General features: G+C 36.9%; 2 protein-coding genes across 2 annotated transcripts; one reads left to right on the forward strand and one right to left on the reverse strand.

Annotated features, from left to right (window-relative positions):
• Window positions 1–17,717: 17,717 nt before the first annotated feature.
• On the reverse strand, window positions 17,718–20,221 carry LOC130970011 (GATA transcription factor 21). The gene is made up of 3 exons (XM_057895949.1): window positions 19,911–20,221; window positions 19,122–19,589; window positions 17,718–18,406 (listed from the first exon to the last, which is right to left on the reverse strand). Exons 1-3 carry the CDS (start codon window positions 20,085–20,087, stop codon window positions 17,972–17,974), a joined length of 1,080 nt encoding a protein of 359 aa, XP_057751932.1. The 5' UTR covers window positions 20,088–20,221; the 3' UTR covers window positions 17,718–17,971.
• Window positions 20,222–21,653: 1,432 nt separating this feature from the next.
• Window positions 21,654–24,143, forward strand: LOC130966020 (uncharacterized). Its single transcript, XM_057890768.1, has one exon. It carries the CDS (start codon window positions 21,654–21,656, stop codon window positions 24,141–24,143), a length of 2,490 nt encoding a protein of 829 aa, XP_057746751.1.
• Window positions 24,144–27,474: the final 3,331 nt, after the last annotated feature.

A 27,474-nucleotide genomic window follows, 5' to 3' on the forward strand; every position in this document is an offset into this window, starting at 1 on the left:
AAAATTAAAATTCAAATTTATCTTTTCCAAATATCATTAACAATTTTTTTTCTTTTTCTTATCATATTTATCTTTTATAAATCATATCTTTTATCTTATCTTTTTCTTCTTATTTTCGAAACCCACCCTCCCTCCCTTTATATTCACATTCGGCGCCCCTCTCATCATCCACCATTCCACACTTGCTCTCCTCCTATCCCTCTCCTTTCTTTTCTTTTGCTTGAGGACAAGCAAACCTCTAAGTTTGGTGTGCTTATCCGTGATCACAAAAACATACTCACTTTGATCATGGCCCCTAAAGGAAAACAACCCACCCCAAGAGGCAAGAAAAAGAGTATTCCAAAATTACTTTGGAATCAAGGGAATTTCTTGACTAAAGAACATTCAGACGATTACTACAAAATAATGGGTCTAAGATCAGTGATCCCGGAAGTCAAGTTCGATCTGAAAGAAGATGAATATCCGGAGATCCAAGAACAAATTCGAAACAGGAACTGGAAAATCCTAGCTAATCCTGAAACAAAAGTGGAAAGGAATATAGTTCAGGAATTCTATGCTAATCTGTGGCAGACAGACAGACAAAGAATAATTGGAGCTGCCCTCTATGACCATCGGACCTTAGTCAGAGGAAAGATTGTTCACATCCATCCTGACAAAATCAGGGAGATCTTTAAGCTTCCTCAACTGAAAGATGACCCAGACTCCTTTAATAGGAGAATGATGAGGGTAAACAAAGGCCTGGACAAGATTCTAGAGGATATATGCATCCCTGGAGCCAGGTAGACCACCAGCACCATTGGCATCCCAAATCAACTCAAGAGAGAAGATCTCAAACCAGTTGCCAGAGGCTGGCTGGACTTCATTGGGCATTCTATATTTCCCACTAGCAACCATTCTGAAGTTACTGTTAAAAGAGCAGTGATGATTCACTGCATCATGTTGGGAAGAGAAGTAGAAGTTCATCAACTAATCTCATGTGAACTCTACAAAATAGCAAACAAGAACTCCAAGGATGCCAAATTGGCCTATCCAAGCTTAATTTCTATGCTCTGCAGAGATGCCGGAGTAAAGATGGGAATAAATGAGTATATCTCAGTTGAGCGGCCAATCACTAAAATGTCAATGGAAAGACAACATCTGCAGGATGATCCAATCAAGAGGAGAGCACAAGAATTCCTCCCAGAACTTCCTCAATTCGAATATTGGGAACATCTTGAGGCATCTGTTTCCAAGTTGCAAGAAGCTATGAACCAAATAAAGGAAGAACAGAACAATCAAAGTAGCATGCTTTGCAAATTGCTTAGGGAACAAGAAGAGCAAGGGCGTGACTTAAGGGAGCTGAAGCGCCAGAAATTAATCCTTGAAGGACCAAGCACCCCACAGATCAGAGGAACATCCACTTTCCAAAATACAGGTTGTTGAGTTCTAATTTTAGCTTTAACTTTGTGATAGTGTTATTATAGGAATTTACCTTAGAAGTTATAAATTAGTAGTAGTAGTAGTAGTAATTAGCACCTCTATTCTGGTTTTATTTCCAATTAAGTTATAATTTATTTTCTCATCATCATCAAACATGAATAAAATAGTAGATAATTAGAATAAAAAAGTAATTTATATTTTTCGAGTTCTTAATAATAAAAATTATAATTAATTATATGTGGTGGCAATACCTTTTGTTCTTTGAATGAATGCTTGAACAGTGCATAAATTGTATCTTGAATTTTACGAATGTTGGCTCCTGAAAGAATGAGGAACACAAAAAATATTATTGACGATCTGAAAAATCATGAATTTGATTCTTGAAGCAAGAAAAAGCAGTGAAAAAAATTACAAGGAATCATTGGATCAAGAAAAAGAAAAAAAGCCAATAGCTCTTAAAACCGAAAGGCAAGGGTGAAAAGGATCCAAGGCTTTGAGCATCAGTGGATAGGAGGGCCTAAGGAAGTAATTCCAGGCCTAAGCGGCTAAATCAAGCTGTCCCTAACCATGTGCTTGTGGCATGCAGGTCCAAGTGAAAAGCTTGAGACTGAGTGGTTAAAGTCGTGATCCAAGGCAAAAGAGTGTGCTTAAGAGCTCTGGACACCTCCAATTGGGGACTTTAGCAAAGCTAAGTCACAATCTGAACAGGTTCACCCAATTATGTGTCTGTGGCATTTATGTATCCGATGGTAATACTAGAAAACAAAGTGCTTAGGGCCACGGCCAAGACTCATAAAGTAATTGTGTTCAAGAATCAACATACTACACTAGGAAAATCAATAATACTATCGGAATCCTGAGTTCCTACGGATGCCAATCATTCTGAATTTCAAAGGATAAAGTGAGATGCCAAAACTGTTCAGAAACAAAAAGCTACTAGCCCTGCTCATCTAACTAAAACCTGAGCTTCACTTGAAACCCTAAGATATTATTGCTTCTTAATTTCTTTTTATCCTATTTTATTCATCTAGTTGCTTGGGGACAAGCAACAGTTTAAGTTTGGTGTTGTGATGAGCGGATATTTTATACGCTTTTTGGAGGTAATTTCATGTAGATTTTAGCATGTTTTAATTAGTTTTTAGTAGAATACTATTAGTTTTTAGGCAAAAATCACATTTCTGGACTTTACTATGAGTTTGTGTGTTTTTTTGTGATTTCGGGTATTTTCTGACTGAAATTGAGGGAGCTGAGCAAAAATCTGATTTAGGCTGAAAAAGGACTGCTGATGCTGTTGGATCCTGACCTCTCTGCACTCGGAATGGATTTTTTGGAGCTACAGGAGTCCAATTGACGCGCTCTCAATTGGGTTGGAAAGTAGACATCCAGGGCTTTCCAGTATAATAGTCCATACTTTGCGTGAAGATAGACGACGTAAACTGGCATTCAACGCCAGTTCCATGTTGCAGTCTGGCGTCCAGCGCCAGAAACAGGTTACAAGTTGGAGTTCAACGCCCAAAACACGTTACAACCTGGCGTTCAACTCCAGAAACAGCCCAAGCATGTGAGAAGCTTAAGTCTCAGCCCCAGCACACACCAAGTGGGCCCCAGAAGTGGATTTCTACACCAATTATCTTAGTCTACTCATTCTCTGTAAACCTAGGTTACTAGTTTAGTATTTAAACAACTTTTAGAGACTTATTTGGGGGATGACATTTTTTAGATCTGAATTTTATACTCTTTGACGGCATGAGTCTCTAAACTCCATTGTTGGGGTGAGGAGCTCTGCAGCGTCTCGATGAATTAATGCAATCACTTATGTTTTTTCATTCAAATATGCGTGTTCCTATCTAAGATGTTCATTCGCGCTTAATTATGGAGAAGGTGATGATCCGTGACACTCATCACCTTCCTCAAGCCATGAACGTGTGTCTGATAACCACTTCCGTTCTACAGTAGATTGAATGAGTATCTCTTAGATTCCTTAATTAGAATCTTCGTGGTATAAGCCGGATTGATGACGGCATTCATGAGAATCCGGAAAGTCTAAACCTTGTCTGAGGTATTCCGAGTAGGATTCCGTGATTGAATGACTGTGATGAGCTTCAAACTCCTAAAGGCTGGGCGTTAGTGACAGACGCAAAAGAATCATTGGATTCTATTCCAACCTGATTGAGAACCGACAGATGATTAGCCGTGCTGTGACAGAGCATTTGGACCATTTTCACTGAGAGGATGGGAAGTAGCCATTGACAACGGTGACACCCTACATAGAGATTGCCATGGAAGGAACCTTGCATTATGCTATTGAGTTGAATATTACATTGCAGGAATTCAGAGGATAAAACATCTCCAAAACCCCAACACATTCTCCATTACTGCACAACAAGTAATTAATTCACGCTCTTTTATTTTTCTAATAATTCAAACTGATAATTTTAATTAATATCCTGACTAAGAATAATAAAATAAACATAGCTTGCTTCAAACCAATAATCTCCGTGGGATCGACCTTTACTCACGTAAGGTATTACTTGGACGACCCAGTGCACTTGCTGGTTAGTGGTACGAGATCAACTTCTCACGGATGAAGGAGCTCAATCCGTACTTTTTCTTTGAAATAGATGTGGACGAAAACCATAGCCTTAGAAATGTGTTTTGGGCTGATGCTCGGTGTAGAGCTACATGAGAATATTTCGGTGATGTCATGACGTTTGACACTACTTACAAGACTAATAGATACCAAATTATTATTTTTTATTTGACTTAATTAGATTTTTTTCAGCTAAGGCATTTGGATTTTATACCTACCTTACATGTTTTTATATTTCCATTGTTTAGGTACGACATGCCGTTCGGGTCTTTCATAGGTGTCAACCACCATGGGATGTTTACGCTTCTTAGGTGCGCATTATTGCGGAATGAGGAGACTCATACCTTCCAATGACTTTTTTGGACTTGGGTGAAATGCATGGGAAAGGCCCCTGTATGTGTTATAACAGATTAATGCCTACAGATGCGTTCTGCGTTAGAGACCACATTACCAAACACACGCCATAGATGGTGCATATGGCATATCCTAAAGAAGATATCACACAAGCAGGAAGGTTACCATCGTTTCGATCAGCTCAACACATGCATGGAGAGGATTATGTTTGAATCCAACTCTAAAGACTCATTTGGGAGAGATTGGCACGATTTTATTGAAAAGTATGACCTCTAAAATTCTAGGTGGCTAAACGGTAGTATAATCTCCTGGTTTATTGCTGCCTGTGTTTGGCTTCTTTATAGATGTTATTTTATAGTCAATATGGATGTTGCACTCATGGGTAAACTTACGCTATTCTTTTTGCATTTTTTCTTTATTCATTGGCAGATATGTTTACTGACCGACACATGTGGGTGTTAGTATTTTTCAAGGACGAATTCTGGGCTGGCATGAGAAGCACACAACATAGTGGGAGCATGTATGCAGTTTTCGATAAATATTTAAACAGTAAGAGTTTTTGTTGCAATTTGTTCGCCAATACCAAAACTGTCTTATAGACAAGGAGCAAAAGGAGTTTGAGTGTGACGCTAGTAATTTAAGGGGGATTATCCCTTGTGTTTCCATCTCACCAATAGAGAAGCAGTTCCAGAGAGAATATACAAACTCCATGTTTCGAGATGTTAAAGATCAATTTATAAAAAAGGCTGATTACAACATCTCCTCAATCAACCATCATGGCACAAGTACAGCTTGTGAAGTTGACCAACAAAAGATGGTGTCTGACATGTTAGTGTATAACAAATACCAAGTTGTCTATTGCTTGTAGTCATCAGAAGTTCAATGTGATTGCTTTATGTTCCAATTGTATGGTATTTTATGCTGCCACATTCTTGCTATTCTTTTATATTTTCGTGTAACAGCAGTGTCCTCACAATACATTCTATCCCGGTGGAGTAAGAATGTTAGTTAGAGACACACATACATCAGAAGTAGCCTTGACATGGACCGTTCTAACGACAGCATGACCATTTTTAGGGAATTGTGTTTTGATTTTTACAACGTCGCTCAGGATTTCATGGCTACTCCAGAGGTTAGTGTTATATTGCGTGATACCATTGACAGTGCTCGGAACAAGTTCAAAGAACACAAGAAATCCGAGCATCAAGCTGCACATGTACCAAGTGCAATTAACTCGCATATGCGTGATGAGTATCCCGTTAGCATAGATGAGCTACAGGGCCGACGACGTGTTCCTACGCGAGGTCGTCCAACATCCACCAGACTTGGGGCATATCTAGAAAAATCTATTTAAAAGAGGGCTTGCAAACATAAGAACACGCACAATCACAACAAGAAAAATATGAGATCTATCATTTTTCATGTCATTTGTTTGTTTTTAGTGTGCTAAATGGATGATAAGTTAGGATGTTATTTTTCAATATGATTTGTGTGTTTAGGGACCTAATGGTAATGCACAACCATCTCTTACCAATGTGGCATCCTCCTACAAAGATACATAGTGGGCTTGTTCAGAAATGACAGACAATTTGGCTATGTGTTCTGGTTCCTACACATCACTATTGAATTCATTCCATAACGCCAAAGAATTGTGTATGTGCACCTTGTGTTTTTTTCATAGCATTAATGTCATGTTCATCTATTTATTGTTTCGTCTTTATTTTGTTTTTAAATTTTTTTCCACATGAAGCATTTTTGGAGGATTTGAAGTTTAACATTACTACATATCATAAGCTTTAGAGTTTAGCAACTACTTTGTACTTTGGTCATGCTTCAACTTTATTTTATGTTATTATGATTTGGTGGTTTATTGGGTTGGTTTTATATATTTTTATATACGCAACTTTATTTTACCTTATTACAACTTCATATACCATTATTAAACAAAATATAATAATAGACTTGGGCTACTGATATACAACCTTTTTATTTTTTTAATCTTTTTTACCATTATTATTTCTTACTAATATTTAAAATAATAAATGTTTAGTTGATAATTTGATCATTATGATCATTTGGTGCATTACATGAAATTAAATTTGAATTTTAAAAGTATATCGTACACAATAAGATCTTTATTTCATTATTTAAAAAATTAGTGATCAAAAAGGCATATCCAGATATGTATTTTCTTTACATCCAATAACATCTTCTAATCTTTGAAAATAACAACTACAATCGATAATGTATTGTTTGGGCATAAATATTTTTATCTGGATGTTAAGTATAGATAATTTTAAAGTTCAATTAAAAAAATTTTCCTTAGATATACAAAAGAAAATTCAAACTTTAATTAATGTGTTCTCGATCGAGCAAAAACAAGCCAAACACATAATAAAAAAAACTAAAAGAACACAAAAATAATTTTTTTCATATATAATTTTTTATTGTGATATGACATCATATATAAAATTCATCTGTAATTCATGATAACATTCATAAAATTCTGAAATCAAATTAACGAAAAACACACACACACACCAACTCTTCTAATCCCAAGTTATGGCTTATAGTTCTGTTTAGCTTTCTTAGCCCGTTCTGACCTTCGAACCAGTGATCTTGTCCTTGGATTCGTCCAAGGGTCTTCAATCTTTTTCTTCTTTCCCTTATCCTCTACATGACGACATGGCACATTGAGTACACCCTCTACCACACTCCTAGAGACGTTGTCTTTGCAAATTGGTATGTCGGTTACAATTTTCTTCCGAATTTGTAGCAGTTGGGCCTGTGATAACAAACAGATGTATGTGTTTGGTATAAAATACATTAAAGAAGCAAATATAAATCCAACCATTATAAGTAGAATTCATCCAAAAAGAGTTATATATTAATGATTAAATACGCAAATAAGCATCGGCATATGTTTTGGATTACACTAACCGTCGTCCAAATAGGCATGTCCAATTCATCCTCTGCCATGCTCTTTGAATTCCACATGTCCATCCATTTTATGACATATACACCACAGTCTCACCTATGCAACACAAACAACAAAGAGTCGTGCCAATATATTTAAATTTTGCTTCGGTTGATTTTTTTAACCATTTTCTGTTTTCATCTCTAGACTTACCCATTTGACTGTTTTGGGAGCATTGTTTCATAACAACACTCATAGCCCTCAGCTGTGAATACTACATTTTGATCTATAGTTACAACCAACTTTTGGAGAAGAAAGCCCTACGACAAGACAGATAGAAAAATTAGGGAGGAAAATAAAAAAATACAACAAAGGCAACAACTAACACCCATAAAAATATGCATCGTCAAATCTATTCTCACTTACTACATATTTATCTATTTTCTCTCGCCACTCAGAGTGTCGGTCATTGTGCATGGAGTCTAACACCCATAGGTTATTAGTATGCCGGCGAAGCACATGTAGCCACTAGTGATCATTTTGACACACTGGAACAAACCACTTCATCGTTGAATAAAGCATGTTAGCATATAGTTTTTTTCTCACATTCTTGTAATAAAAAATAGATTGTGTATAGATGTTAAGTAAGTACGTGAATTACTTACATATTTAACTTATTTTGCATTCCCCACATTGAAGCAGTGCTGCCATGAAACTTCTAAGAACAGGGACAAATTCAGTGTTCGTGCCCGCACATCGTTCAATATTATTATCAGTCAATATTAGGGCCTACAATCCCATTTTGGATTAGTTAAACACCTAAGAAAATAATTAAGAGTGATAACTCATAAGTATAGATTTCGTATATCTACAACAGTATCCTTCACCGAGGCAATTATGGATATTAATTAATATTAAGTGGGTAAGGACAAATTTCACTAACCATTAGTCTCGGTGGAATGCAGTACAAATCGGTGCAAAATCTTGCGTTACTCGAAGCATTGAACATGAAACAATAGTAATCAACCACTTGAATAGAAAAATTGCATTGCATTTCATAGCACTTTAATGCAGAATACATACTCACCAATTGATTACGATTTTTTTTCGGTGTTACGATATCGCTTACTCTTCTACGCCATCCTAGTGATTGTAGGTCCGCTCGCTGCAGTTAAATATCATCACCATTGTGAATCCATGCGAGTATGGCATTCTGTGCAACCTTACGATCTGTCACCCACTTGTATATCTTGTTCATGTCATCACCTGTAGACCTTGCAGTAACCCCAAATGGCATTGGTGTGTTCACCACATCTTCTGATTTTCTTATATTTTCTGGTGCTTCAGGTTCTAGAGTCGCATTTCGTTCATTTGTTATCGGAGATCCGTGCGATGATTCTGGTGTGTGCATCTGAGTGATACCAAGCGAGAATGACGGGATTGAAAAATCTGGATTGGGTCCTCTGGTGCAACATACACTACCATTGCAAGTTTTCCGGAATATCTGCACATTCATTAACAATTAAGTGCTCTTAAGTGAGTGCCTATTGCAACTTCTCGTACAATTATTTAATACTTTAGTTTAGTAGAAAGCATGCATCTCCAAAAAGGGTGTTAGCGTGAACTAAAGTAAAGAAAGTTGTGTAACCAGCATACGATTAGATAGATAGCATCTTGATGGTAATCAGTGGCTAAGAGCAGGGAGAGGCTGAATCTTAGCTTCCCTTTTCACAAAATATAACTTTTACTTTTCCAAAGAACTTCAGGAGATATTTTAACTTTTTGTCTCGTAACAAGTTAAGAGACATTTTTGTTTTGTCTCGTAACAAGTTGAGAGACATTTTTTATTTTGTCTCTAGAGAACCAGAAATAGAGAAGAAGCAGAGAAGAGAGAATCACACCACGATGTATCCTAGTTCAGCTGCTAAGTGCAATGCAACCTACATCTAGTCTCCATCATTATAGTGACAAAATTTTACTATCTTTAATAGATTAAAATCACCAATTTATTTCCTTAGGATCTACCCAATCCTATCTGAGACAAATCCAGATTCTAACCCGAATCTGAACTTGACTTGGACTGAAACCAAGGTTTTCAACTGTAAAGTGCTAACCCAACTTGCAAGAGAATCTCCACAAGATCATGAAACACAACAAAAAGATGTACAAAGAAACCCTGAGACATCTATGGCTTTTTCTCTAATTTTGATCACTGTCTTTTTCCTCTCATTGGCTTTTTCTTACAAACCTCACCATGTCTGCCTTTTTCACCATGAGACATAGACAGACAAAACTTAGAAAAAGAAAATAAAATAAACATTATTGAAGGAGAAGAACTCAGGAAGCTTGGGTAGCTATGAGAGCTCTGTGCTTTCACTTACTCTCCTTGATCTCAACCCTTGGTCATTCACCCTTAATATAGAAGGGGAAGTTTCCAAGGTTGAAACCCTAACCCAACAACTTCTTCTCCTACCAAAGAGTAGTAGCGGCTTCAACAAAGAGGGTTGACAAAGTCAAGGCTGATGCATGCAAGCTTACCTCATCACTCTCACTCTTTTTCATCAAGCTTCTTCCATCTTGGTAATTGATCTTGACTTTGGCCCCAAGAATGGATTCTGATCGTTGATGGGCTTCTAACTCTGGATGGCTTCAACCAACAACACAACTTATTAAAATTTTTAGAAAATTCAGCAGAATGTACCCTATAATTAGAATCTTCTGCCAAATATAATTATTATTTTCTGACAAATCAAATATGTTTTAAACAATAAATGATAAATAAATATAACATTTTTCAAAAAGAAAACAGCTACAGGCATAAATTGTAACATGCATGCATTCAATAAAACATCAAATCCTAACCGTTCTAGTGTGCAACCCCTTATAACTCCACAATTTTTCAACAAATTTAACCACAAATTTAACCAGTTTTAACAAAATTTAACCACTGATTTAACAAAAATTCTAATAAAATGCTAAACTCATAAAATAATATAGAAAAATAAAACAATCATAACAAAAATAAATCTTATGATAATGGCTACATGGTCACTTTAATGCAGTGGTGACAGAGGCGACAGTAACGGCGATGTGAACAGCAACTGTAGAGGATGCGGCGGGAATAGCAACAGCAGCAGAATCAACGATAACGTGCAGCGGTACCGATAGCGGGTGTTCTAGGAGGTGGTGACGACGATGAAGTGCCCCAGCGGTGGCAATGACAATGACATGCTCTCGGCAGTTGTGACAATGACAGCTTGGACGATGAGAGAGAGAGAGAGAGAGAGAGAGAGAGAGAGAGAGTGTGTGTGTGTGTGTGTAGAAGTGAGGGAGAAGGGTTTTGCGTTTGAATTTTACCCCAATTTTACTGGCAGATTAATCTGCCAAAACGATGCATTTCACTAAATTGTGATACCGGCAGAATATACTGACGGTAAAATTGGCGCAGGTAAGTTACGTTTTTGCGTCAACAATTGCCGTCGACTTTAGCGGTAAAAAAATTATTCCGATGGTAATCTTTTTTGGTAACGAATTTCTCCTTCTTTCTGTAAAAAAACCCAATGCTAAATTCACCGATATAAATTGACGCTAAATCCGATGGTAATTTCGACGGTATTCAGTGTTGTTTTTGTAGTGCAGATAATATGAGAGTTATAGTATCATGTGAAGGAGTTCTAATACATTTTTGGGCTAAACATTATTACATGTGAAATCCTAAGCAGTACTTTTAATCAAAGCAATAAATCCCTCCTTCAGTTATGCCTTACAAGAGATGATGCCAAGTAACCTAATCACAGATCACAGAAAAATTATGTCAAAATAAAAAAAATACATTATTGTCCACAATAAATTTGGAAACACGTAAGAGGTTTTGAGTTATATTAGGCACATAAATCCAATTGTTTAGTTCATAACACATGTTTTGATATTTATCATAAAGTAGAAAAGAACCATGATTTAAAACTAGAATATTCTAACCATTCATTACCAACGGATACTTGTTCAGTTTCATTTGAAGAGTCATTAGAGGATAATAAATTTGCATAATCAGGTAAGATGATGGCTGGCTTCTGAATCTACATACTAGGCAATACCAGGCATAGTCAAGTAGATTGTAATATATATATGCTTTATTGGGTTGATGAAAATATAAATTTGGGGGGGGGGGGTAGTGAATGAGAGTTACTATAAGAAACTTGAGGCTGAGATGATGAGAAAGCAAACTAAGGGTCATAAGAAACAAATTTGATCTATCACACAATTGACATTATGGTCTTGGGTTTGTAAAACGTCCTCCACGGTTAAATTGGGCTCTATGTTCCTTCTATTACTTTTACCTCTTCTTGAATTCGCCCAGATCAGAGTAATGATGAAGACTGAGCCAGATTGTCTAAAGTAATGCCTTGTTTAATCCATCTAGTATGGCTTGAATGTGATCGTCCTCATTTAATAGGGTAAACCAATAACAAACAATAAATCTACCAATTCCCAAATGGTTTTAAATAAGAGTGAATTGTGATTATTGTTACAGTAAATATTGAAGTATATTTCTTGCAAACAACTGAATCATCTTTTTTCTTTTGTTATTTTCTCAATTTCGAACTAAAGAGAGATATTGGAAGAATCTAAATAATCCTCCACTTCTAATCTTTGCGCTATGAGAAATGATGTGTGTTTCCATGTAGTGAAATTCTCTTCTTCAAGTTTGTCTAAAATCTGCAACAAAATATATTCTTAGTATTAGAAGTCAAATTTGTGAGAAGAAATTCGATGGATGTTCAAAGACATGTTGAAATTTGTGCAGCAAAAGTAGTAAGCCTAACCATAAAGAACAAAGACATGTCCTGGTGTAATCTTGGAGCACTCAAGAACTACATAAATTGAAAGCAAAGAAATGAATAAGAATAAAAATGCATTATTGAATGTTGATTTTAGAGTATTGGAAGATGAACAATACAATTTATTGCTATGCCTAAATATATAATTTAGTTTTTGAAACAAAAATAATTAAAATTTTTTAAATTATAAGATGTAAAATCTAGATGAAATATATATCAACTATAAAATTAAATCATGATCGTTTGAATTAGATATGACTAAAGAAAATATTCAAACGTATACAATGCAAATTACAAACATTTACAAACATTTGAATAAAAATTTGATTAGATTAAATAAAAAACATAACAAATTATATTGATTATATTTTTTAAATTAATTCAAATCACATATCTCATTTGTAGCGACAACAAGAAAAATAATAAAATGGATATATATATATATATAATTTTTAAGTATATATTATTAGAATATTATAATTAAGGAACAAAATCAGGAAAATATCAAAGAGAATTAGAAAAAAATTAATGTGATTTATTAGGATATTATTCCATAACGAGAGTATTCTTAGCGTACTCTTGGTTTATATATTGGTAAGAACCTTGTAATCACAGATGAAAAATATGAATAAAAAAAATACTTTTTTTAAATAATTCTTCGTAACATTGTGTCAGAGAAGAGTTAGGTTCTAGCGACTCAAAATTCTGACGAATTGACATTACAAATTGCAAATATACTATGCAATAGTTTTGGCATGCGATCATCACAAATCAATTCTGACAATTTGTCAATTGGTTTCAAACTAAACGGATATAATTATCTAACTCTGATGAAAAAAATAATTGGTAGAAGAAGAAAGAAGAAACACACCAAAGAAAATTGCTCTAAAATTGTGGGTTACCAGATTGGTGGAAAAACAATCCAAGTCATCGGAGCTGCCGCTATGAGCATCCCAGAAATCACCAGTAGCGGTGGCGAGGCCAGAAGAGAGGAAGCAAGTCACGATGGGCAGTAAGGGCAAGAACTACTGAACTCCTTGGCTACTCAGCCCAGACGGCGACTCAATATAAAGAGGAGACCCAAAATCAGAATTTAATTAAAAAGATAAATGAATGGATTTTCGATTATGGGTCTACCGATACTATGACTCATGATTTCCATGATTTTAACAGCTTGACTATACCCTCAAAAACCATATTGAAACCGCTAGTGGAGAATTAATTGATGTTAAAGGAGGAGGTTCCATTACAAAATTGAAATTAAAAAATTATCTCTATATCCCTCCACTATCATCAAAATTATTGTCTGTTAGTCAAGTAACAAAGGATCTAAATTGTGTGGTACTTATGTACTCTACCTTTTTGCCTTTTAAGGAGATCATTGGGCGTGGTACTGAGCAAGAAGGCCTTTACTATGTTGATGAAGTAGCACACTAAGGTCATACCATGCTTGCTCACGGAACGGTTACTAGGCAACATTGGTTATGACATAGGCGTCTCATCATCCTTCATTTGGGTACCTCAAGTTTCTATTTCCTAGTCTTTTTACAACTAGTACTGAACCCCTCAAATGTGAAACTTATATTCGCACAAAAAATCATAGAGTTTCTTTTCCTCCAACCAACACTAGAGTCAATTCCAGTTTTTCATTAATACACTCTGATGTGTGGGCCCAGCCCCTATTTTCCATAACAATTTTCAATATTTTGTATTATTTGTGGATGATTTTTCTCGCATGACTTGGGTATATTTTTTAAAACACAAACTTAAAGTACCTAATAAGTTCTTTGCTTTCTACCAAATAATTCAAACTCAATTAACAAGAAAATCCAAGTATTTCACTCAGATAATTTTTATGGAATTTATAAACCAATCAATGCGCGATTTTTTTATGAAAAATGGTCTTATCCATCAAACTTCCTGCCCAAATACACCTCAACAAAATGGTGTGGCTGAGCGGCGAAATCGTAAGTTACTTGAGATGACCCGAGTCATGCTTTTTGATGCACAAGTTCCAAAAAATTTTTGGCCTGAAGTTATAGCGACCTCTGCCTACTTACTAAATCGCCTACCTACTCAAGTTCTCCACCACAAAACACCCTTACAAGTCTTGGCTACTCAGACTGCAATCCAATCACTCGTCGTATTCATGTGACCATGGATTGCGATTTTTTAGAATCCGAATTTTACTTCAGCCTCCAACATGGCATTCAGGGGGAGAACAATAATGAACCACCAAGTTGGCTAAATAACCTTTGTTGCCCAGAAACTATTCAAATAGAACAAGTAGATGGAGCCACCGAGTATACTTCACTCAACGTAAAAAATAACTCAGTACATACAACCAGTGAGAGTCCTTTTGAGAATGTCAGACAAGAGGTAGGTAATTATCAATCTGATAATTTACTCCATATTTTTAATGAGACTACTAACAATAACAGTATAGCACTGAAACATGAAGAACCAAAATCCAATACCTTTATTCTTCCTCCAAGAAGAAACAGAGGGATGCCTCTTGATCGATACTCACCAGAACATGTTCCTCGTAACTCAAGATACACGATAAGAGTGGCTAGAGAATGAATAGCAGATGTTGCAAAGGCTTTTTCCACCAGACTCTTAACAGAAGACATTCCAAGAACTCTCCGAGAAGTCAATGAGAAATTTGAATGTCGAAAAGCATTGAATACAGAAATAAAAGCTCTAGAGAAGAATGGAACTTGGGAGAAGTGTATCCTACCGACAGAAAAAAAGTCAGTCGGGTGCAAATGGATTTTCACGATTAAACACAAGGCAGATGGAACTATTGAACGATACAAGGCAAGGTTGGTGGCCAAAGGTTATACACAGACCTATGGTATCAACTACACTCTGAAACTTTTTTACCGGTTGCAATACTATTAGGGTGTTGTTTTCAATAGCAGCAAATGAAGATTGGCCACTTCATTAATTTGACATCAAAAATGCTTTCTTTAATGGAGAGTTAAAAGAAGAAGTGTACATAAAAGTTCCTCCAGGTGTCTCAACAGGAATTAAAAAATATGAAGTTTGCCAGTTAAAGAAGGCTCTTTATGGGCTTAAACAATCTCCACGTGTTTGGTTTGAAAGATTTACAGATGCCATGAAAAGGTATGGGTACAAGTAAAGTAACTCTGATCATACCCTTTTTTTGAAAAAATAGAGAGATTTAATCACTTGCCTAATAATCTATGTGGATGATATGATCAAAACGGGAAGTGATGCTGAAGAAATTGAAAAATTGAGAAGAAACCTATTTACAGACTTTGAAATGAAGAATTTGGGAAGACTAAAATATTTCTTAGGAATAGAGGTTCTACGACCCAGTAAAGGAATCTTTATCTCCCAAAGAAAGTACATTTTGGACCTTCTGGCAGAAACAGAAATGGTGGATTGCAAACCATCCAATAGATACACCCATGCAAGTTAATCACAAGTTAAAGATAGTAGAAGGTACCACCCTAGCAGATAAAGAAAGGTACCAGCGACTGGTTGGAAAACTAATTTACTTATCACATACTCGGCCTGACATAGCTTATGCTGTGGGAATAGTAAGTCAGTTTATGCATAAACCACAAGAAGATCATATGGAAGCTGCTATGAGGATAGTTTGATATTTGAAGGGAGCTCTAGAAAGTGGAATCATTTTCAGAAGGAATGGTCATTTGAAGGTTGAGGTATACACTGACGCAGATTGGGCGGGCAACCCAAATGTTAGAAGATCAACAGCTGGTTACTTTACATTTGTTGGAGGCAAACTGGTAAGGAAAAGTAAGAAGCAGAAAGTTGTAGCTCTTTCAAGCGCAGAGGCAGAATTTCGAAGGATCGTTAAAGGCATAACTGAAGTATTGTGGATAAAAAAATTGATGACTGGTTTCTACCACAATTGCCAAACCAGTTGAAATGTGATAACAAAGCCGCAATCAGCATTTCAGAGAATCCCGTACAACATGATAAAACAAAACATGTTGAGGTGGATCGACACTTTATTAAAGAAAAAATTGAGAATGACATTATTGAGCTTCTATTTGTGAGATCAGAAGATCAGCTGGCTGATATTCTTACTAAAGCAATTTTAAGACAAGCCCTTGTTAAAGTTCTAATTAAGCTGAGTATTGGTGATCCCACTGCTCACCTTGAGGGGGAGTATTAGAATATCATAATTAAGGAATAAAATTAGAAAAATATCAAAGATGATTAGAAAAAAATCAATATAATTTATTAGGATATTATTTCATAATGAGCGTACTCTTAGCGTATTCTTGGTTTATATATTGGTAAGAACTTTATAATTACAGATGAAAAATATGAATGAAAAAATAATACTTTTCTAAATAATTCTTCGTTTCTTTTCTAAATTCTTTGTACCATGGTAACACATATAAATGTAATTATAAACTTTAATTTATTTATTATTTATAAAAATACACCATTTAAGTAAAACAGTTTTTGTTGATAATTATTAAAATGACATCATTTCAGCTACTCCAAAATAACTTTTTCCTGTACAAATATATAAATATATATATATATATATATATTTTAAAAGTTACTAATTATTTATAAAATTATTTATTTAAAAAATTTAACTGATATATGTATATTTATTACATTCTTTCAGACATGAACTTTTTTTTTTGAACTTGTGTGTATGTGTGTGGTTTTTTTTGCACATATATTTTTTAATGAACTTATGCTAAAATTATTTTCACTATGAAATAACAAATATTAAATTTTATATTTTTATGTTATTAAAATCCTGATATCATAAAATTATATTTTAGTGTAGAATTACTTATTCAATAATAATAATAATAATAATAATAATAATAATTTTATTATTATTATTATTATTATTATTATTATTATTATTATTATTATTATTATTATTATTATTTGTAATAGATGGATAGCTAGATTTTTTATTACTGGGCACCATGTATATGGCTTTTATAAATAAACTCTACTACGTACATCTTCTACATCTGAAAGAATCAAGACTTCTCATGTTATTAATTAGGACGCGGACAAAGTCTGAATCCAGAAGTGGGACAGAAAAAAGCTGCTTCCAAAACAGGGAATTATCATTGTCATGAATCACGATTGATAATAAACTCTTGTTATGTCAATGTGAAATCGAAAACTTCAAAAGATCGATAACGGTACATTGGTGGAAGAATAATTGAAGGAGATAAGGGAAAGACCAAATTAATTTAAAAATTATAAATAAAAAGTAGTTATGTTGCTTTCACCTCATCTGATCAAGATCTAAGTAACATTCCCCTTGAAGAAGCACCTTTATGCATAGTGCTTAAGGAACATTTTCACTTTCAATTACTTAAAAGGAATATTTTCTTATCACAACATTCTCATCCACTCCTCAAATATAGTAACTTAGCTTGGTCAAACAAATATATTAATTTATACTGTATTATATGATATTGTAAGGCAACCACTAAATATCAAATTTTATAACTAATATAATGAACATAATCTAAAAGATAAATTAACAATAAAGACAAACTAAACCATATATATGATGAGAAGTACAAATGTAATTTTATTGAATTAGGATACCCACACAGAACAAGAGAATCATCGCATTTGTGTTTGTCTACTTGCTCAAATCTAACATAATAATTAATGGTTACAAAGTTCATATAAAGTCACCGATCCAATGATTTATTTCCTCTATTATATATTAATTCCTAAATAATAATAATAAAGTACTATAACTTCATGAATGCGTCCTATTCTTCCACACCACAAAGCAAAAACTAGTCTCATACAATAATAATATTAATAAGTACTTATTCATACAAAATAAAAATTTCATTAATCTAAGTAACGATCTGAGGGAAATCCATGAAGTAAACCATAGGATAAGGCCATGAGCAAGATTGCAGCCTCTTTCTCATCATGAGGGAACACATTTAAAGCCAAGTTCTTGCTCAAACTTATTGTCAAGTCTTCAAAACCAACCTTCTTTCTTCCTCTATGAGATAATTTATTAGTATTATTATTATTGTTATTGGTTCCAATTTTGTGCTTCTTTTTCAACTGATTTGGTGCACTACACTTGGCTTTCAACTTCTTATCTTTGTTGTTGTGCTTGTGTAACTTCTTTTCATTCTTCTTCATACCATCATCATCATCAGTAGAAGCCATGAGAGTTGTATCGTTCTCTGATGCTGCAACCTCCGCCGCGGCCGCCACCGCGGCAGCTCTCCTCGCCTTCCTTTGTCTAATTCCACAAGCATTGCAAAGAGACTGATGCATCATAACAATTAATAATCAGCATATTTATATATACAACATACTTAATTTAAATAAAATAATTCAATAGTTCTTCAAATTCTATTACTTTACTTCACATGGTTGAGCCAATTTGACTGACGATTTTTTTTCTCTACAAAGATAATATATCTATAAATTATTTGTAGAAAAACTAAAGGGAGACGGGCATCAAACACAACCTTAAATTCAAATAAGTTTTGAGTTTGTCAGAGATGTTTGTCTCCTCTTGTGAATTTAAATTTTTTAAAAGAAATGATTTCATAATATAATATTAAAATTATATGATCGAAAAATTTAAAATTTATCTTTGTTAAATAAAAAAAACAAATAAAAAATTCTTGTTTAAAAAGACGTACTAGACATATAACTCATGTATCTTTTATTATCCACTTAATTAATTTTTTAAAAAAAATAGTTTCATAACAGCGTTGATAAGCTTAAAAGTTAAAAATCTCAATTGTGTTAATATAAATAGTTATTATTAATATATAGAGATTTTGTGTCCTATGGGGGAAAGTTTGGAGAAAAGGGGATTATTATTATTTATCATGAGAAGTGGAAAAAAAGTGCTTTTTTTTTGGGATACATTGAGTGAGAAAAACTATTTGATAAATTATATGACAATACATAAAAAAAGAAAATGAGAAAAATGATTTATTTATTTAGTTTAAAAAGAAAAAGAAAGTACCTTGGGGCCTCTTGGTCCACTTCTCCAAAGAGGGGTCTTTGTGGTGTGGCAATCAGAACAAACCCTAACAATCATATTATTATTATTTTCATGACGGTTTGAAGAAGAGTTGTTGTTGTTACTGTTGCTGCTGCTATTATCAGTTCGTAAAGGGGATAGCGGCGCTTGCTGCTTTGGTCCCTCTTCATCAAACCTTAACCTGAAATTATTAGTATCAGAACCACCCATGATTCTCATCTTTGAAGACATCCACTTCACCGAACCATGATCCTCCTCATCATGATGAGCTTGATTATCAAGATGATGATTTTCATTCCTTTCTTCTTTCTTCAAAATTTTTAACTTGAGCAGTTTACTACTCTTCTTGTTTCCATCCTTCTCTTCTTCTTCTTCTTTTTCTTCTTTTTTTCTGTGGTCATGAATATGATCCCATGATCCTCCACTAGAAGGAACATGAATCTTCTCAGCCTAAAAGATATATAATATAACATTATAAAAATCTAAGTTAGAGAAATAATTAATATAAGTGAGAGAGATCAACAATTTTTGCTTCAATGATTTCTTTTACAAGTGTTGTTAGAGTTCGGCTAGCTAATTAGTAAAACAATTATGTTATATGTACACAAAAGATCAATTATAAATATAAAATAGACAGATATAAAATATACGTTAAACATAAATAAACAACATATGTATTTAATAAATCTACAGTGATTAATTTAGTGGCTAATTTCAATTATATACATAATATTTTTGTTAAAACAAAAATATAAAATAATAGTAACTGACCTGTTGATGAGTTATTTGTAAGTGGTTTGGATGATGGTCCCAATAAGAATAAGATGATAAAGAAGAAGAAGGAGAAGAGAGTTGAGGATATGTAGTAGTAGTGAAAAGGTGATGTTCTTCATTGAGATCAAAAGGAATAGGATGATGATGAGAATAACGATAACTTGGTATCATCATGAAGGTGAGGCACACGCATAATACAAAGCAAGGGTATGGAGAATTGGGTCTGGATCACTCTGCAAATGCAACGGCTTATCTTTTGTCCACTAATAAGAGGAAGAAGATAGAGAAAACAAAGACAGAAACCTATGCAAGATGGCAATTATATGGTTCTCACTTCTGACCACTACTTATATATATATAAATATTTTTTATGTATTTAATGTATTAAAAATTTAACTTATTATTGTTTCAAAAAATTTTAGTCAAATAATTTTTATGGTATTTTTAAAATATATTTTTAGGGCACGTATACCTATTAATGATTTTTTTTAATAATATTATGTGCAGAATTTTATATCATTAAGACATTGGAAAGTGTTGTTTAGTTTTTCATGTGATACTTTTTGTTCCTTTTATTGAGGGTTAAGTATTTATTAATTATCGGGAAAAAAGAATATATTGTAAGTTTTTTTTTATATAAATAAAAATGTGTTATCTATCATTCTATTTAAAAAGCTCAGGTATTCACAATTTTTTCATTATCATATACTAATATATCAGTAAGTTTTGATGTGTTTATTAATTTATTTTTTTATCCGTTAAATATGTATAAATATAAAAATAGAAAAGTTATTTATAATAATAAGTGATTAATTATAACTCAATTAGAAAGTCTTGGAACTAGAAATTTCTGTATATAATAAAAGATTTTTTAAAAAAATTCTGTATATCAAAAGAGAAAATATTTAGTTTGGTTTCTGAAAACACATTCGAATCTTAATTTAATTTTAATTGCCTCAATTTAGTTCCTAAAATTTTTAAATTTTAATCACGTTAGTTCCTGCAATAGTGTCACAGAGTCAATTAAAAAATTTAGGGATTAAATTAACGCAATTAAAATTTCAAGGATTAAGGGCCATATTGGGTAAACTTATTAAATAAGTTATTTTGAAAAAGAACTTAAAATATAAGAACTTTTATTAATAGCAAATTTTAAATAAGTTATTTTGTAGTTGAAAAGTTATTATAGAAATACTTATTTTAAAGTTGTGTATTAAATAGGAGTGATAAAATAGTTTTTAAAAATAAGAAAAATCAAATTTTTTAGGGCAATTTACATAAATAAATAAAGTTGGAGAATTATTTACGTAAATGTGCAAATCTGTTTCTTGTTACCATTTTGTGCAAAATGCATTTTTATGTAAACCGTGGCAACCCACCACGGTTTCAAAACAAACATAAACCGTGGGAGGTCACCACGGATTAGGAAGAAATTGATTTGCATGTAAACCGTGGGAGGTCACCACGGTTTACGAAGGAAAATGGTTGAGCATAAACCGTGGGGAGTCACCACGGTTTATGTAGAGTAGAAAAACGTGGTGGCTTGCCACGGTTTACTCTGACGGAAAATCTATATATATGTGGGTGATTCAAGCAGCAGAAGAGATCATTCTCACAATGGCTAGTGAGGAAGAGAGCTTTCTTGCTCTGGTGCATTGCTCTGGAAAAATAAAAAAAAGCAAAAGCAAAGGTGTGAAGTTCACCGACAGAGAACCACTAAGTATTTTTATTAGTTCGTCAATGAGTTTGTCGGACTTGAAGAACAGCATCTTGGAGAAGCTTGGCGTGTTGGGTTGCAAGTGGGTGAAGAAACTATTCTACAAGATTCCCATGGCGGTTGTCTCGACCGGTGTTCAGTACGAAACCTTTCCCGTTAAGTCTGATGAAGATATTCGGGTTCTCTTCTACTGCGTAAGGAGTTTTCCGGAGATCAGAATCCATGAGTTGTTTGCGAAGTTGGAGGTTGGCGTCGATAGTTCTGGGGCATCCGCTCCAGTTCCTTGCGTAGCTTCCGCGGGTGGTGCATCTAGTTCGATGCCTGCGGTCAGACCGCATCTTCCTCCGGTTCAATCACCTTCTTTTGCGGCTGACTTAGAACAAACGGAGGTTGTCGGTTCTGTCCCTTTGGAGCATGCAGCAGTCATTGAGCCTCCCAACGTAGTGGGTACCGGTGGTGGCCTCGTGCCTTATGTTGAAGACTTTGGTGGACCTGATCAAGTAGAGAATGCAATGCGTGACGATGGATCTGACGAGGAGCCTGTTGATATCGATGGTGACAGCGACGAAAACACAGGCGGCGATCCTGATGCGCAACATCGGCCTTCAAGTTCTGCTTCTCATCAATACCCTCCACACTTCTCGACACTAGACTTGGAAGCTCTTGGTCAACAGGAAGACAGCGGTAACAGAGTGGGTAGATCTTCTACAGAATTCGAGATTGGGCAATCTTTCCAGAGTAAAGATGAAGCTGTGCTCAGTGTGAAGGACTATAGCATCCGGCGAGGTGTTGAGTACAGAGTCATCGAATCGGATCATTTGAAGTATCATGGAAAATGCAAGGAATTCGGCAAGGGTTGCACTTGGTTGATTCGTGTAGCGCTTCGTGCACGAAAGGGAACTTGGGAGGTTAGGAGGTACAACGGGCCACACACGTGCCTCGCAACTTCTATTTCAAGTGATCACCGTCAGCTGGATTATAACGTTATATGTGCGAGAATTCTTCCTATGGTTAGGGCGGATGCTGCGGTTACGGTAAAGGTACTTCAACAAGCGACAGAAGCTGATTACGGTTTCAGGCCTAGTTACAGGAAGGTCTGGTTGGCTAAGCAGAAGGCTGTGGCTGAAATATATGGAGATTGGGAAGAGTCTTACGCGGAGTTGCCCCGTTGGATGCTAGGGATCGAGGCGACAATGCCGGGAACAATCACGGTGCTGAAGACGTCTCCGGTTCAGATTGGTGGTGCTGTTGATGAGTCGAGGGTGTACTTTCACCGACTTTTCTGGACATTTCCTCCCTGTGTCGAGGCATTCCGGCACTGCAAGCCACTCGTCAGTATTGACGGTACCCACTTGTATGGGAAGTATGGAGGGACGCTCCTGTTGGCGATAGCTCAGGACGGAAACTCGAACATCCTGCCGATAGCATTCGCCCTTGTAGAGGGGGAAAATGCAGAGTCGTGGTCATTCTTCTTGTCCAACCTACGAGAGCATGTGACTCCTCAGGAGGGTATCCTAGTTATCTCAGACAGGCATAATGGGATCAAGGCGGCCCTTGAGGCACCTGAGAATGGATGGCTGCCTCCTCGTGCATTCCGGGCCTACTGTATAAGGCATGTGGCAGCGAATTTCGCCCTAACGTTCAAAGGTAAGGACTCAAGGAGGTTACTGGTCAATGCTGCCTACGCCAAGACTGAGGGTGAGTTTTACTACTGGTTCGACATCATGCGGACTGAGAATCCAGCAATGTGTGACTGGGCCAACCGTATGGAGTATGACAAATGGACCCAACATGAGGATGCTGGTCGACGGTTCGGGCACATGACCACAAACATCAGTGAATGTGTGAACTCCGTGCTAAAGGGTACTCGCAACCTCCCTGTCACATCATTGGTTAAGTCAACCTACGGGAGGCTTGCTCAGCTATTTGTGGTCCGGGGTCAGACAGCAGAGGCACAACTCGGAGCCGGCCATGAGTTCTGTCAGGCATTGGTCAAGGCTATTGATCGGAACCTTAGAGACTCCGGGTGCTTTACTGTGACATTATACGACAGGCATCAACTAGAGTACACCGTGGCTGAGACAACACCAACGGGGTCGTTCTCTATTGGTAGCTATAGAGTTTCCCTTAAAGATCACCGATGCGACTGTGGGCACTTCCAGGCGCTGCATTATCCATGTTGCCACGCCATTGCCTGTTGCGCCTACTCCCGGCTAAACTGGGCGTCCTATGTTCATGAAGTGTATCGTATGACTGAGGTGTTCAACGTTTACAATCATGGGTTTCTCCCACCTATTCCTGAAGGCCTGTGGCCTCCATATGGTGGCCCAACCATTATTCCTGACCCTAATCTGTGGCGTGCAAAGGAAGGCCGTCCAAAGTCAACCAGGATCCGAGGAAGCATGGATCAGTCTCAACAGAATCAGCCCAAGCGTTGTGGGTTATGCCGTCAGCCCGGGCATACGCGAAGGAACTGTCAGCAGCGACCACAAAGTGGTGGAGGGGATGCGTAGATGTCATTTTGTGTAACCCTCTTCTATGCCTTCTTATTCGTTTCTAGGTCTAAGTAATGTTAGCCCAAGCGTCCTCTGTTACATATGTCACTTTCAACGTGTTTCAGTAGGAACGAAATCTAAGTATAATAACCTCGTTTTATATTATCAGTTTCATTAAACCACTTTAGCTATCTTTAACAATGTGCATTATAATATAAACCATACAGGAATACATGAAATACTCTTAATCAGGCACTCACTACATAGTCTGAAGATAAATATTATTTAACAGTAAGTCTGAAATACATAAACACTAACAGGCATGCACATTACATAAAGTAATTAGCATGCTGAATACATAACGTTACTACCAAGATCAATACATAACATAACTAACATCATCAACACATAACCTACCTACCATTATCAATACATAAATAAAGAAACAAAGTACTGGACAGGAACATATAGCATAACTAATCAGAATCCTCAATGGTGTCACTGTCATCGTCATCGAACTGGCCAAGCAAGTGCCCTCCGGTGCCACACAAAGTAGGACGTCTAACCCGCCTAGGTCGCTGATCTGGCGCTGGTGCTGTGGGGTGTGCGGGAGCCGCGCTGAAAGCGGAGGGAGGTGTACCTCCTAAAGCAAACCATGGGTCAGACGGCGAAACTGCTGGCTCGTTCAGGTCAACTGCCAACTGAGCCTGAACATCGTCACTGCCTGGCTGTTGAGCACCAAACTGGGCATGCTCCTCAGGCATCTGTGGCCTATAATGGGTCTGATCATCATCCCTAAGCATGTCAGCAATGTCTCTGTAAAAGGAGGACTCAGTAACGGGATCAGCAATGTCCACCCCAACAGCCGCGGTCGTAAACTCGGCAAAACCATATGGGCTCACGTTCCCAAACATCTGTGAGCTAGAACCCACGTTGAACGTCGGCTGATCCAACTACATCCTCAGCGGCGACGTGACCAGTGCCTCCCCCCTGCTCGGATGGTCCTCCAGCAGGCCCACCTCGACGGTCAGGCCGCGCAGGTGGCCGTCTGCCTCTACGTCGAGGAACACGGTAGTCCACTGGATCCCCAGCCTCAGCTCCAGGAACGTCCTGGGCCAATCGGTCGGCAAACTCCCTCCACTCGCGATCGGTGGTCCGGGTCCCAATACGGCGACGCCTATCAACTCGTCTGTTATCTGGTCTGTCATAAACATGAACTCTAGGAGGTGCCTGGGACGACCCTCTGTGACGCGCCTCCTCAGTCAACACAATCGGCCTCGGATCCTGAAATGCTACATCTGGGGATAGGAACCTGTGCGCCACACGGCACCACCACTCTAGGTAATCTGATGATGGACCAGGGTCGAGGACACGATCGACCCATATGACCGACTGATGCCGGTTCTCCCAATACTGGTGCCACTCCCGATAATATGAAGGAAACCACCGGTCCCCACCCCTACCATCCTTCGCATGTAGCCAATCTATGTTCAGAGCTACATCTGGGGGAGGCTGAACACCGCCGAACTGGGGTAGAACCCTATCCACCTGATGCCACTTGATGGCAGCAAAATATATGAGGCTAGTGACGGCCGTCCATAGCCGTCGGTGCTGATCAACTAGTATCTCCGGATGAATAGCAGCAGTAACATCAGCAGAAGAATAAGGCTCCCACACAAACTGCATAGAATCAGTAAGACGTTCATGAGGCAGTGCCATGTAAGAAAAACTAGATCCACCATAAGTAATAAATAAGTCACTCACATCGTGGACAAGCAACCGATCAAGTGCAAGGCGTGCGGAAACTAATCTCTGTGCCCCTGCATCGTTCCTCGGAACAAACTCCGCCCACCTACCATTTAAATTGAAATCATGTCAAAACAAACCTTAACACAGTACCAATTTTTACAATTTATGAACGCATATTTTTAAATCATACCTAGAAGCAAGCGGAAAACCAAACCGGTCAAAACCTGTGGGCCTAAGAGTGGGAAACCTCCAGAAAATCCAAGATTGTAGTAGGTGTAGCGGCCCAGCCAAGTTAACGACGTTCCTGTTTGTACCACGACAAAGACACCTATACAACCAGGCTAGTGCAGCGGATCCCCAGCTATATCTGCCCAAGTCATCCAATGATGCCAAATAAGGCAACCAGCGAAGGTGTACCCTGTTTGCATTCTTGTCCGCAAACAGCTGAGACGACAACAGCATAAGGATATAAGCGCGTGCGTATACACGAACGGTCTCCTCAGTAGCATCTGCAGGGAGAACACGGAACCTCTCGTGGAACCAGGTGTAGCACACTGTCATCTGCTTCACCTTACTCTGCGGTGGTAACTCCCCGAACAACTCCCGGAACCACACCCATGCCGGTCTACCGTGTTCCATCAGATTCTCAAACTCAGTCAAGCACCCACTAACGGGTGCACCATCAATCGGCAAACCCAGCTGATACGCGACATCCTGTAGAGTAATGGTGCACTCACCAAACGGCATATGGAACGTGTGGGTCTCCGGACGCCAACGCTCAATAAATGCGCTAATCAGAGACTCATCAACCCAAAACCATTGACTGTTTAGCCTAGCAAGATGATACAACCCCGCAGTCTCCAGATAAGGTATAATCCGGTCATGTAACGGCATATTCTGCTGCCGCCTAACGGCTGTAATAACCCTACTAGGCTGCAAAACATTCGAAATAAATAAATCCCTTAACATACAACCATTACAAACAACAACATACATAATACTCCTGCTAAGATAACTGTGCACTCACAACAACAAATTAACAGTTTAAATTCATGAAAAAAACCTTTGAATAAAATACAATAATCATAACAAAATATTGTGCAAAATACTAAAAACCAACGTTGCGACAACCGGACCGGTCAATGAACCGGTGAGGTTACTGGTTCAATGGTTTAATGCTTCCCCCGGGTGTTAAACCGGAGTTCAACCGGTTTAATTAAATATTAAATAAAATTATTGAAAAACCTAACATTAATTTTAAATACAAGAATTTAATAAAAAACCGTAAAAAAACTGTTAAAAAACTGGCCGGTTCGACCGGTTTTCCAGTAAACCGGCCGGTCCGACCGGTTCTTTTGCAGTAAAACTATTTACTAGATATATTCCTACTAACATATCAATTGCTATATTAGAATTACATTTAATTACAATAATAATAACAATAACAGTTACTAACCTCTTCGTCGATATTTCCTGCCACGTGAGCGATGCCATTTAGTCGGTACAATCGATCCTCATCCTCCATTGGCCCCACCACCTACTTCTACTTCACTGCCTCCAAACCTTTTCCCAAACTCTCTCTACCACAATGAATCCAATT

Source organism: Arachis stenosperma, chromosome 3 (genome assembly GCF_014773155.1).
Source record: "Arachis stenosperma cultivar V10309 chromosome 3, arast.V10309.gnm1.PFL2, whole genome shotgun sequence".
Taxonomy (NCBI): domain Eukaryota; kingdom Viridiplantae; phylum Streptophyta; class Magnoliopsida; order Fabales; family Fabaceae; genus Arachis; species Arachis stenosperma.

Excerpts from the sequence above, each read along its gene's own strand:
- LOC130970011 (XM_057895949.1), bottom strand. The coding sequence starts at position 20,087 with ATGATGATACCAAGTTATCGTTATTCTCATCATCATCCTATTCCTTTT. Across the intron at positions 19,590-19,910 it reads TACAAATAACTCATCAACAG|GCTGAGAAGATTCATGTTCC; the intron begins GTCAGTTACTAT and ends TATATCTTTTAG. Across the intron at positions 18,407-19,121 it reads GTGGACCAAGAGGCCCCAAG|TCTCTTTGCAATGCTTGTGG; the intron begins GTACTTTCTTTT and ends ATGATGCATCAG.
- LOC130966020 (XM_057890768.1), top strand. The coding sequence starts at position 21,654 with ATGAGTTTGTCGGACTTGAAGAACAGCATCTTGGAGAAGCTTGGCGTG.